The 11,147-nt window shown below is 57.3% G+C and overlaps 2 protein-coding genes across 2 annotated transcripts in view; both read right to left on the bottom strand.

The window, feature by feature from the left end:
* NECAB3 (N-terminal EF-hand calcium binding protein 3) overlaps window positions 1–2,091 on the bottom strand; it is a gene marked incomplete at its 3' end in the record, with an annotated part of 16,999 nt that extends 14,908 nt beyond the window's left edge. Inside the window, exon 1 of the mRNA XM_004698230.2 lies at window positions 2,074–2,091. Within this exon, the coding sequence (XP_004698287.2) occupies window positions 2,074–2,091 (18 nt within the window). The remainder of the gene's footprint in view (window positions 1–2,073) is intronic.
* The window catches only part of E2F1 (E2F transcription factor 1), a 15,986-nt gene continuing 6,159 nt past the window's right edge, over window positions 1,321–11,147 (bottom strand). The window contains exons 3-8 of the mRNA XM_045295522.1: window positions 5,746–5,836; window positions 5,214–5,433; window positions 4,197–4,349; window positions 3,337–3,451; window positions 2,993–3,257; window positions 1,321–2,882 (exon numbers count right to left, since the gene is read on the bottom strand). Of these exons, the coding sequence (XP_045151457.1) occupies window positions 2,608–2,882; window positions 2,993–3,257; window positions 3,337–3,451; window positions 4,197–4,349; window positions 5,214–5,433; window positions 5,746–5,836 (1,119 nt within the window). The 3' untranslated portion in view covers window positions 1,321–2,607. The remainder of the gene's footprint in view (window positions 2,883–2,992; window positions 3,258–3,336; window positions 3,452–4,196; window positions 4,350–5,213; window positions 5,434–5,745; window positions 5,837–11,147) is intronic.

The following is an 11,147-nucleotide window of genomic DNA, read 5'->3' as shown; positions in this document are numbered from 1 at the left end:
CCCCGCCCCCACGGCTCCGCCCCGTGCCCGGAACTGGCCACCCGGGCGCCCTTCGCAACCAGGGGACCACGGTCTCGCGTCCGAGATGTCGGACCCCCGGTCTGGAAAACGAGCACTGAATGCAGGTTTTAACAACGCCTTGTTTGCATCTCTTGCACAATTTAAAACTCCAGCGCCCTCCGTTCATCCGTACGCTTGTACCTGGAGCCACCCGGTGGATGCCACCAGCCAGGAGCAGAGGGGCAGGGTGTGCTCGCCCACCAGGCAGGCAGGTTCCCAGACCAGCTCTGGGCAAACCCGCAGCGCAGCGAGCGATTGGTAACGTTTGCAACCGGACAGTCGTGTCGACAGTTGCTGCCACCGAAGACTGACGGTGGCGACTCCTTGTGTGCAAGCATTGTGCTTTTGGTTTTCAAGATGTGGTCTTTGAAAGCAGATGTCCATCTGGTTGAGGGGTCGGAAGCACCAACCTTGGGGCTAGTAAGAGTTGAGCGCTTAACCCTTGCAAACCGCCCCCCCACCCCCATGCCCATGCCCACCGCTCCTGGACTGAGTGTAAAGGGCTTAAATGTAGGAACCGGCTAGAAAGCCCCCTGAAGGCCTGGCTGCAAGGCTATCTATGATCTGACTCCTAGTGCCCCTCCACACACAGGCCAGAGGGTCCTTTTAACACACCAGTTTGCGAAGAGCTAATGAAAAGACCTCAGGCTTTCCCCAAGTTTTAAAATAAAACAGCTCTCCACAACTGCTCAGGGTCCCTTAATAAAGCCCAAGCCCCAATCTCTCCTGGTGCTCTCACACCTGGCTTCTCTCAAGTCCACTGGCCCCAGGGCCTTCTGGGAGCCATTTTCTGGAGCTCTTCCCGTGGTTAACTCCTACTTCATCTACAGTTTGGGGCTGAGGCCACACTTCTGCCAAGGAGCATTCCCGGATTGGATTCTCAGACTACTCCAGCAGTCCTTGAGTGGGCCCTGACACTGAATGAGCACAATGTAAATATTTGGGGCACCCTCAGGCATGCGCACAAATATCTGGAACTCTGCAAATTGCTCGCAGTGGCGCGGTGGGGGAAGGGTGGACACTCATTCACCAACGACTTTATGCACTAGCAGAGCACGCACAGCTTTCTACAGCAAGAACAAATACACACAAAACATTTGTTGGATCGGTTTCCACGTCAAGGGGGAACTGGTGGGGAAGCTGCCCCTCCTTGGAGAAGAGGCATAAATGAAGTCAAATCCAGCAAGGGGGGGGGGCACTAGCCCTTGGCCTCCCCCACCCCAGGTGCTCCCCGCACACAGTGGCAAAATCCATTCCAAACACCATCAAAATATGTATTTATTTAAACCAAAGCAGGAGGGAGAAGGGCAATTAGGCAGGCAAATCAAAGTGCAGATGGGGGTGGGGGGGTCAGTGACGCAGCCTGGAGCAGGGAAGGGACACTTCCAACGCCACAGAAGGGGGCCCTGCAGCTGGGCTGGGGAGGGACCCTCCGCCCACCCTGTCACAGGTCCCCACTCACCTCTCCCATCTCCATCCTAGGGGGCCGCTGTGCCCTGCCGAGATCGCCTGGGGGTGGGGGGACACCCCTCCACCCACCCATGGCTGTCAGTCAAGTCAGTCTGTCTCCCTCCCTCGCTTTCCCAATAAATAAGCAGGCCTCAGCTCCTTCGGGGTGGGGAAAAAGAACAGCTCAGGGACCCCTGTCAGCTCAGGCTTACAGAAGTTGGGACCCTGGCCCCACACCCTTCCTACCCTTTGCTGGTGCCCTAGGCTTGCCAAAAAGGCCCCGATAAATAAATAATGCTCCATTAAAGCTCTGAGTCAGAAAAACCTTAAGACGACTTTAAGAAGTGCTCTTGCGGTCCTGCAAACCAAGCCAGTGAGGCATCCCTGCCTGGCCTGGGGGCTCGCAGGCTTCTGGGAGCAAGTGGCCACCCTGGGCCTTGGGGGGAAGGGCGGGGGGGCCTGGAGCAAGGAGACCAAAAGTGCAGTTCGAGCCCCCACCATGCGCACACAAGAACTCGTGAACACACACGTGGACACACTGGGCCGTGTTCTGGGTGCACGTACCCACGTGTTCACCTTCATAGCCCGGTACCATCCGCACACTCGCTCACATAAACGTGCTTACCTGGCACTTCTACCAGAGGCACACACTACACACAGACACATACATACAAACACGTATCGGGTTCACATACAGACACACTACAAACACTGAATCTGTGCCCCCCTGGCTTGCTCAGCCTGCTGGCAGTAGCCAGCTTCCAGGGCTAGAAGTTTCTAGATCAGGGAAACCAAGAAGTCAGCACTAAACAAGGCAAGCGCTCTGCAGTGGTGCCAGGCAGGACAGAGTAGAACTGTCCCTACAGGGCTCCTAAGACTAGAAGTCTTTATGGAAGCAGGCGGCCACATCTTCCCCCAGAGGAGCTGGTTGTGGGGCAGTGCCTTAACCTCTGCACCACGCCCTCAGGCTCCAGAGATAGGGACAGCTGGATATAAATTAAATGTCTCAGATTGGGCTGAAGGATGGTCATGGGCAGGGGGTTCCAGCGCTGCAGAGACTAAGTGGGCACCTTGGGAGGCCCTGGCCCCCATGCCCCTTCAGAAATCCATGGGGGTCAGGTCCCCAAAGTCACAGTCGAAGAGTTCTCTGACGCCCTCGCCATCGAGGCCGAAGTGGTACCCGAGTGCCTCGTTGGGCGGCGGCAAATAGATGAACTCCTCGGGGAGGAGGCCAGAGAAGCCCTCCTGCTCCTCCTCCTGCTCCTGCTGTAGGAGCGAGTCGGCGGCCAACAGTGGGGACAGGGGCAGGGGCAGGTGGTCCTCATCCAGAGGGACTTGCAGGCCATCCATGTCCATCGGGGACAGCAGCGGCTCTGGGGAGATGGGGAAGCATCACAGGCCGGGGATGCCCCAGGAGGAAAGACAGGGGAGCCCTCCTGGTCGCCCCACCATCTACCCACCCGGCAGGGGGCCCTTCACCCACCTTGCTCCAAGCTGAGCAGGGAGTGGTCAGGAATGGTAGCAGGAGGGGAGGGCAGTGGCGACGGCGGCTCGAGGATGGGGGAGGCCAAGACGGCCACCCTGGTCTCCTCGGTGGCCATCTGCTCTTCCTCTTCCTCGGGGGAAGCCACCTCAGGGGCTGGGGTCTGTGGGGTCTCTTCAGGGTTGGGTTCCTCCTCCTCACTCTCCTCAGGGCACAGGAAAACGTCGATGGGGCCTTGCTTGCTCTTCAGGTAGATCTGAAAGGTCTGGGGCAAAAAAGAGGCAGGGTGAGCCCAGGCTCCGGTGATGCCCGGCCTGACCCCGCCCACCAGGGTGGGCTCTGACCTTCTCGGAGTCCACCACTTGGAGCTGCGTCTCAGGAGGGGCCTTGATCACCATGACCATCTGCTCCGCGGGGTCTGCAATGCTGCGTAGGTCTTGGCAGGTCACATAGGCTAGAGTTGGTAGAGTCAAGGGTATAACTTTCACCTCTGGCCCCCCAACCCCACCCTGTCCAGACAGCTCACGAGGCGAGACCTACACCTGCCGCACAGCTGATGCGCAAAACCCTTCTTTCTCAGTCTCTCAATTATCTACCGGAGTCTCAGTTCCCACATCTGTACAATGGGGACCATGGCTGCCCGCAATACCCACTGCTGTAGGGTGGGTTCCCACACAGAGACCCTACTGAGGGTTGCCGAGGCTCTTTAAATCTTCAGAGGAGCTGACAGTCTCATCTCAGCTCAGAGTGGCTGGTGGATTTGAACCGCTGACCTTGCAGTTAGCAGCCCAGTAATTACCGAGCCTCGCTGCCTGAGCTCTTTCTTGCCACAGTCCCGTGTAACTATCCCCGAGTGTTAGGAATTTATTTTGTCCCACGATCTGGGTGTCAACTGGTGGCTGTTACTGGAAATGTACAAGCACAATTTGAGTATCAAGTATAAAACACGGGGTATTTTAATAGCTTTCATTCTGGTGAATGTAAGACAAGCGAATGTCCCTCAACTCACACTACCACTTCTGCCTCGAGCCGCTGCTCTAAAGATGTGGTGCTACAGGTCTCGCTGGCGGCAGCAGTGGTCTAAGTGTTGGATGACCAACCCAGAAAGTGGAAGTTCGAACCCAGCAGGGACAATTCCACTCTACAGCCCAGGAGGTCACCGCCCCACACTCGCGGCCAGCCCTGCCCTGGGGCCCAAGGATATTCCTCTCCGGCAGCTTCCACGGAGGTCTGCTGGATCTGATTGGCACAAACTTGGATCAGGTGGTCCAGCTGCTGCTCTCGCTCCTGCAGGTGCTGCAGCTCCCGGGTCAGTCCTTCTAGTTGCTGACTGATCCCCTCCTTTGTCTGGCCGCCCCTGCGGGGAGCCCACAGGGAGGGTTAGCAGCCTGTGACCCCACTGTCCAGCGCCCTGGACCGCAGGAACGGAATCTGCCGCTCCCGCACCTCTATTCTATGAGCCCAGGCAAGCTTGCCCCATCCCAAGTCTGGCTCCTCAGAGGGCATGCAGTAACGGGCTGAGCGTGGGCTTCACATCACACAGGCCGGAGCTTAACTTCGTGGCCCAAAGATCGGGAAATGCCCACCCGTGACCCATAGGGGGCAAGGCAAGCAAGCAGGGATCACAGAAGCCCCTCCAAGCCATGCTGCCAAAGTGGTAAAGCATGAAGGGGGGAGGCTGATGTGTCTGAGGATGACCAGGCTGACTCAGGGCAGGGAGAGGAGGAACGTACACCAGGAATTAACAGGAATAAGCCGGCTATGCCACACAGAGGCCCCAGTGGCACCAGAAGCCACCAGTGTCTACCTTGTGTTATGGGGGTGGTCAAGGTCTGAGTAGGGTGCATAGGCAACTTTTGGGGTGCTAGAAAGACTCCTTATCTTGATCCCGATGGTAGTAATCAAACAAACAAACAAAAAACTCACTGCCATCCAGTCAATTCTGACTCAAACCTTGTAGGTTTCTGGTATTATTATTAACTCTTTAAAAGAGTAGAAAGCCTCATCTGTCTCCCTGGGAGCAGCTGGTGCTTTTGAACTGCTGACCTTGAGATCAGCAACCCAACACGTAACTACTATACCACCAGGGCTCCCTGTGGTAGTTACCAAGAAACCTCAAATTGTCCAAGTGGACTAGGCGAGGTATTTAGCCAGAAGCAGGCTGGGCATGTCTGCCCGGCGCAGGGCCTCTGCCTGCCCCTCCTATTTGGCTGATACCTACAGCCACTGGATGTGGTTCTTGGACTTCTTGGAGATGAGATGGATGCCCTCCAAGACGTTGGTGATGTCATAGATGCGTCGCTTCTGCACCTTCAGCTCCTCAGCTGCCCAGTTCAGGTCCACCACCCCGTCGGCGGAGCGGCTCAGCAGGTCCAGAAAGCGTTTGGTGGTCAGGTTCAATGATGTCTCATAGCGGGACTTCTCCCCCGGAGATTTCACACCTGTGGAGGGGGCCGGGGGAGGAGGTTAGAAAAGACAGGGTCCCATAGCCCTGCCCCTGCTCCGATGCCTCCCTGGCAGCGTGTGGAGCAGAATAATGTGGGGCAGGCCGCTCCGCCCCCCTGGCAAGGCGCAGCAGGAAGGCTCTGTGGCCGCTGCCAACAGCATTCCTCTCTGGGCCTGCTCTGGAAATCTCAGCTGTCCCTTGGGGGCCCCAGGGGCCTGGCAGGCCAGAGCTGAGTTTGTTTGCCCACCCCTCCCCACCCCCTAAGCCTGGACACCTGGGTCCACCCCAGCCCAAATTCAGTGAGTACCTTTTCCTGGGTGGCGGCCCCGGCCCCGGCCGGGCCCACTGCTCTCGGCCAGGTACTGATGGTCACTCTCCAGGTCCAGCCTCCGCTTCACCTGTGGCAAAAACAGTGGAGGACAAGCAGTTGGTGAGCGAGAGCAAGCTAGGTGAAGTCTTGGGACCCTTGAGCTGACCCCAGCTGTACCGCTAACCCTGTGAGGAGCCTTTGGTGGGATCAAACAGCCCTGCAGGTTCTCAGGTTCTTCCCTCGCCACCAAGGAGTTCATGTCGCCAGACAGGCTAGAACCGCCCCAGTTTCCAAGGCTGCAACTCTTTACAGAGCAGAAAGCCCTGTCTTTCCCACAGAGCAGTGGGTAGTTTCAAACTGCTGACCTGGTGATTGCAGACCAATGTTCATCACAACCCACGGGGGTCCCTCTCCTTCCAAGGTGGGGCCAAATCCTTCTCTTTAAATGAGAGCCAGGTTCTCTGTGACTTCCAAGCTGAGGGAGCAGGTCCAGAGGGGGCCCTGGAGTTCCTCCTGGCTTCCTACATTGGATCTCGCCCTACTGCGGGGCATGCCAGCCGCCCTGTGGTGACTGGGGATTCCCAAGCAGGCCGCAGGAGAGGCTCTGCCAGCAGCCCCAGGGGTGAGCTTGAAAACAGATCCTCCAACTTGAGGCAAACCTCTGGGATTACTGCAGGCCAAGGGTGCGTGCCAGAACCACCCAGCGAAGTCATTCCTGAATTCCCCACCCAGATACCGGGTGAAGATACCAGCTCACTGCGTGAGCTACTGAGCATGCAGGCCAACGGGAAAAGTCACCTCTGGTTTTTGACCCCTATCCTCTGCAGAGGAGCCCTGTGGCGTGGTGGCTACACATGGCTAACCCCAGAGTTACCAGTTCAAAACCACCAGTCACTTCATGGGAGAAAGACTAGGCTTCCTACTCCCATAAAGAGTTGGTTTCAAAACCCACCGGGGCAGTTCTACCTGGTCCTCTAGGGTGGCCAGGAGTAAGCTCTTCATTCACTAAACTAGTTCTTTCCTGCCATGTGATGGTAGCTCCACAGGAAGAGAACGGAGAACCCGCAACCGCTCCACTTGGCGGCAGCAGATTGATGGAGCAAAGGTCTGTCAAGGATTTGGCAATCAACGCTCCTGGAAGCAGCAGCCAAGACCCAAAGGATGCTCAGCACTGGTAAATCTGCTACCCGAGACCTGGTGGGGGTGTTAGAAGCAAAGGTGTCACTGTGCGGACTGAGGCGCAGCTGACCCGAGCCCTGGCATTTTCATCGCCTCCGAGCATGGGACAGCTGGACACGGACTAAAACCCACTGTCAGCTGGCAGTTTTTAACTCTTAGCCACCCGCTAGGGCAGGACGGGCCTGCCCCCGTGGGTTCCCTTAGTGTAAATCTTTCCGGGAGTAGAAAGCCTGGTTTTTCTCTGGTGGTTTTGAACTGCTGACCTTGCAGTTAGCAGTCTAAGAGTGGATGCTTTCGGATGATGGTGTTGGCAAAGACCACTCTTGTCGTACTCTTCTCCAGTTGTCCCTCACTCCCTGTGAGGGCAGACAGGTCTGTCGCACACACAAACCACTAAGTTCCTTACGGGCAGCTACTGGGCCGACATCCCTGTATCCAGGGTCCACCACAGAGGCCTGGGCACCAGCTAATGTTTGCTGAGTGAAGCTCCCTCCCTTTCCTTCCCCACTCACCCCAGCTGGGAGCCAGGTCACCAACACCCCTACCCCTGACTCGGGCATCCTGCCGAACAAAAGAGAGGATGCCAAGTGCTTCCTGCGGAACGAACACCAAGCCACAGAATGGTCTCGCATGCGTCCTCCATCCTCAAACCCTCCAACCACCGGCAACTTCTGGGGTGGCTGGGTAGCGGTGCAGTTGCTAGGTGCGACCGAGTCAGTTCCCGCTCCTAACATCATTACTACGTATAGCACAACGAAACACCACCCGGTCCTGCGCCCCGTGTTTGATCCCTCTGTTGCACCCCCGTGCCAGTCCGCCTCGTTGAAGGCCTTCCTCTTTGTCGCTGCCCCTGTGTCACCGAGCACGATGCACTTCTCCGTGGACCGGCCTCTCCTCGTAATATGTCTTGCCACCCTCACTCTGAAGGAGCCTTCGGGCTGGACTGCTTCCCCAGTTGTGTCCTGCTGGCAGTCCATGGTCCTTCCAGCACCAACACAAGCTTGGCATCAGCTTTCCTTTGGCCAGCTGGGCAGTGTCAGTCTATCCAGAGGGGCCTTGTAAAACCCTGGCATCCTCTCCCAGAAGCGGTCAGTGCAGGCTCTCGGGAGCCCGGTTCTGCTCGACACACTGGGGCCATCGGGAGAGGGGCAGGCTTGGTGGCAGCTGGTTTGGGTGGCTTCCACTTCCACAGGAACCTTCTACTCCAAGAGGTCAACAGCCAGTGAGAGGTGGAGGCAGGACTCAAACCCGGCTCAGAACCCACACTCATGTCCACCCTCTCACCCAAGTCCTACCTCCCCAACCAGAGCCCGGTCCCACCACTGGGTCCATACGAACCGACCAAAGTCTACATCCACTCAGCACAAGTCTGCTTTCGGCTGCTCCCCAGTACCCAGACCCCTTTCCACACCTTCGACGCCGTAACCGGAAAACAAGAATGTAGGCCGATGTGGTCGGCTGCTCCGAGGCAGGGGGGAGACATTCACTGCTGAAAACTCCCGACTCCAACAGCCCCGAGAAGAAAAAACAAACCCAAACTCACCATCACCGAATGGATTCTGACTCACCACGACACGGTAGAACAGCCCCGTGTGTTTCTGAGGCTCTACCTCTTTGCGGGAGTAGAAAGTTTTGTCTTTCTCCCTCACAGCAGCAGCTGGTTTTGAACTGCTGACCTTGCCGTTAGCAGGCCAATGTGTATCACTATGCCACCAGAGCTCCACGACCCTATGAGAGGCCACCTAGACTAGTATGTCACACCGCAGTCACACAGGACTGAAGCAAGTAGACAGACTCCTCTAAATATATATCCCCACTCTTTTCCTCTAGTTCAGATTTGGCTACTATCCACCAGCCTGTTTCAAGGGTGACCTCTGCCTAAGGGGACGGGGGCTTATCTGTACAGTGATGTGCTTCTTACCCAGGAGACAAAGGAGAGAGTAGGAGACCTTTTGACGTGTTAGAAAACAAAGCAGGCTTAGGGAAAGTAAAGGAAAAATAAATACAGCATCTATTTTCTTGTTTTGTAGTGGATGAGGCTGAGATCCTGGCCTCCCCACTTCAACTTTCTGTCCCCCTAACTCTTAAAGCTGTCTACAGTAAACATTTATTGTGAGAATTCTTTTTCTACACATGCTAACAAGATGGGGCTAGACAGGCAGGCCTGGAAGGACTGAATTGCACAAGAGCCTGGTATGTAGTAGGTGCTCAGTTAAAAGTCCATGGATTCAGAAGCTGACCTGTCGTTGGATCCAGGGGCTGCCCCAAATGCCAGTGCGGAGGGTAGGTGGGGACGCAGGTCATGTGCTCAATGGCGACCCATGTGTAATAGGGAAAGGACACCAGCTGGGCCCAGGACAAACTTGCTGCAGGGGCTCCTTCCCTGCAGGGGCGCTCAGCGAGCTCAGCTAGCTGTAGAATGAATGGAATGCTCTGACCCTGGTGGTGGCGGTGATGCACCTCTCACTGGTATTTTTTCTCCTGCTAGAGAAAAAAACAAACTCACTGCCATCGGTCGATTCCGTTTCATATGGCCCAATAATTACTAACCAAACTAAAAAACTCACCGCCATCAAGCCTATTCTGACTCACGGCAACCCTATTCAGAAGCCACCAGGTCTTCTGCTCTGGCCCTAGGCCTGCGGTTGCTGAGCGCTGGTCAGTAGAGATGACATGCCCAGGCCCCAGTTAGTACCCTCTCAGATGGGCCCTTTTATCGGGGGACGGCAGTGCCCCCTCCCACTCGCTCATCAGGAGGAAGGGTCCCTAGCTCCTTCCAGGGCTTTTTTCCTTGGCTACTAGTATTTCCAAAGCTGAGCCCATCGCCCACACAACTCACTAGCTGACGAGCTCCAGGGGAGGCTGTCACACTGCAGTGCCTCCATGGCCCCATCTGTACAAGGGTGGACTGCTCAGAGTTCAATGGGTTAATTTGGGTGAAGGGCTTTGGCACAGAGCCCTGCAAACAGTCTCTCAACAATGCTGGGCTGCTATTGTTATTATTATTAGCATCTTGGTGATTCCGGAAGGAAGGCAGCACTGGGCAAGAAGCCAAGGAGGCTGGGGAGTGGGGTGGGGGGTGCCTTCCCGGGATAGTGGAGGAACCAGCTGCCACCCAGGTCCCCATCGGCCGTTGGGCAGCTTCCACCTCTTTGCCGCTGGTCCTGCCTCCTCCGCCCCTCCTCCTCCCTCTAAGCCCCCCACAGAGACCCCAGCCTTCCTGGCCAGCTCCGGCTTGCCTGGGCCCCACCTTCACCCACAGGCTGCGCCAGTCAAACTGGTCTCCACGCCCTGCCCCACAGCACACCGGCGCAAGCTCCAGGCCTCCACCCGCTTCTCCCACTGTAATTTAAATGGCTCTTCTGGACTCTCCCCACCCCCATCTGAACTGGCCCTGAACCCCCAAGTGATTAGGGAGGCCTTCACTGGGTATCTCCCTGAGATGTCCTCTCCCGTGGCCCTGGGGTTCCCCCCCTCCAGTGCCCTGAGGCCCAGCCCACCCAGCCCTTCCACAGGGGCCTGCCTGATTAATGAGGCTCAATAGCAAGCAGGGTCTGGGAGGGTAAAGGGTGGCAGATGGAAGGACAAGCAGAGGGAGGGGGATCAGCAGCTGGCCCAGGCGTCTCGCCCCACCCCTGCAGAGAAGGCCTCCCTGCCAGGAGGCCTGTCCCCAGGGGCCTGGACGGCTAGGCCTGCACCTGGCGGTAGACCATGCAGGCAAGAAGAAAGGTCTCTTCAAGTGGCTTCCCAACCATCCATGGCCTCCTTCTTATCCCACCCCACCCACCCCCGCCCCCCAAATCGGGTCACAAACTCTGGTTCAGCCAGCAGGCGTCCGTTCAAACCCTGACCCCACCTCTGAACACGGGCAAGTCCCTTCCCCTCTCTGGGCCTCAGTTCCTCTTCTGTCAGATGGGCACAGTGCCTACACAGAGCTCACAACGTGGCTGAGCGGTGACCGAAGTCAGTCCAGGGCTCAGCCAAAGCGTCGGATGGATCCACCAGGGCCATGGAGCCTGACAATGGAGCCCGACCCGGGTGGCTGCGGCGAGGAAGGAGGCCCAGAGCCTAGCTGAGTACACAAGGTCTGACCCGGAGGCACCCAGCACCCAACGACTGCTAGGAGGCCCAGCCCAGGGAGGGCGCTTCAGTCCATCCCTCCCCCAGCTCTCGCCACTTCCCGGCGACACGCCGAGCCCGCCCGGGTCGGCGCCGGGAGC

Source organism: Echinops telfairi, unplaced genomic scaffold (genome assembly GCF_000313985.2).
Source record: "Echinops telfairi isolate 266 unplaced genomic scaffold, ASM31398v2 ScPeMD7_5592;HRSCAF=6446, whole genome shotgun sequence".
Lineage (NCBI taxonomy): Eukaryota > Metazoa > Chordata > Mammalia > Afrosoricida > Tenrecidae > Echinops > Echinops telfairi.
Note: the sequence above shows the minus strand (reverse complement) of the source record. Positions and strands in the feature narration are given on the sequence as shown.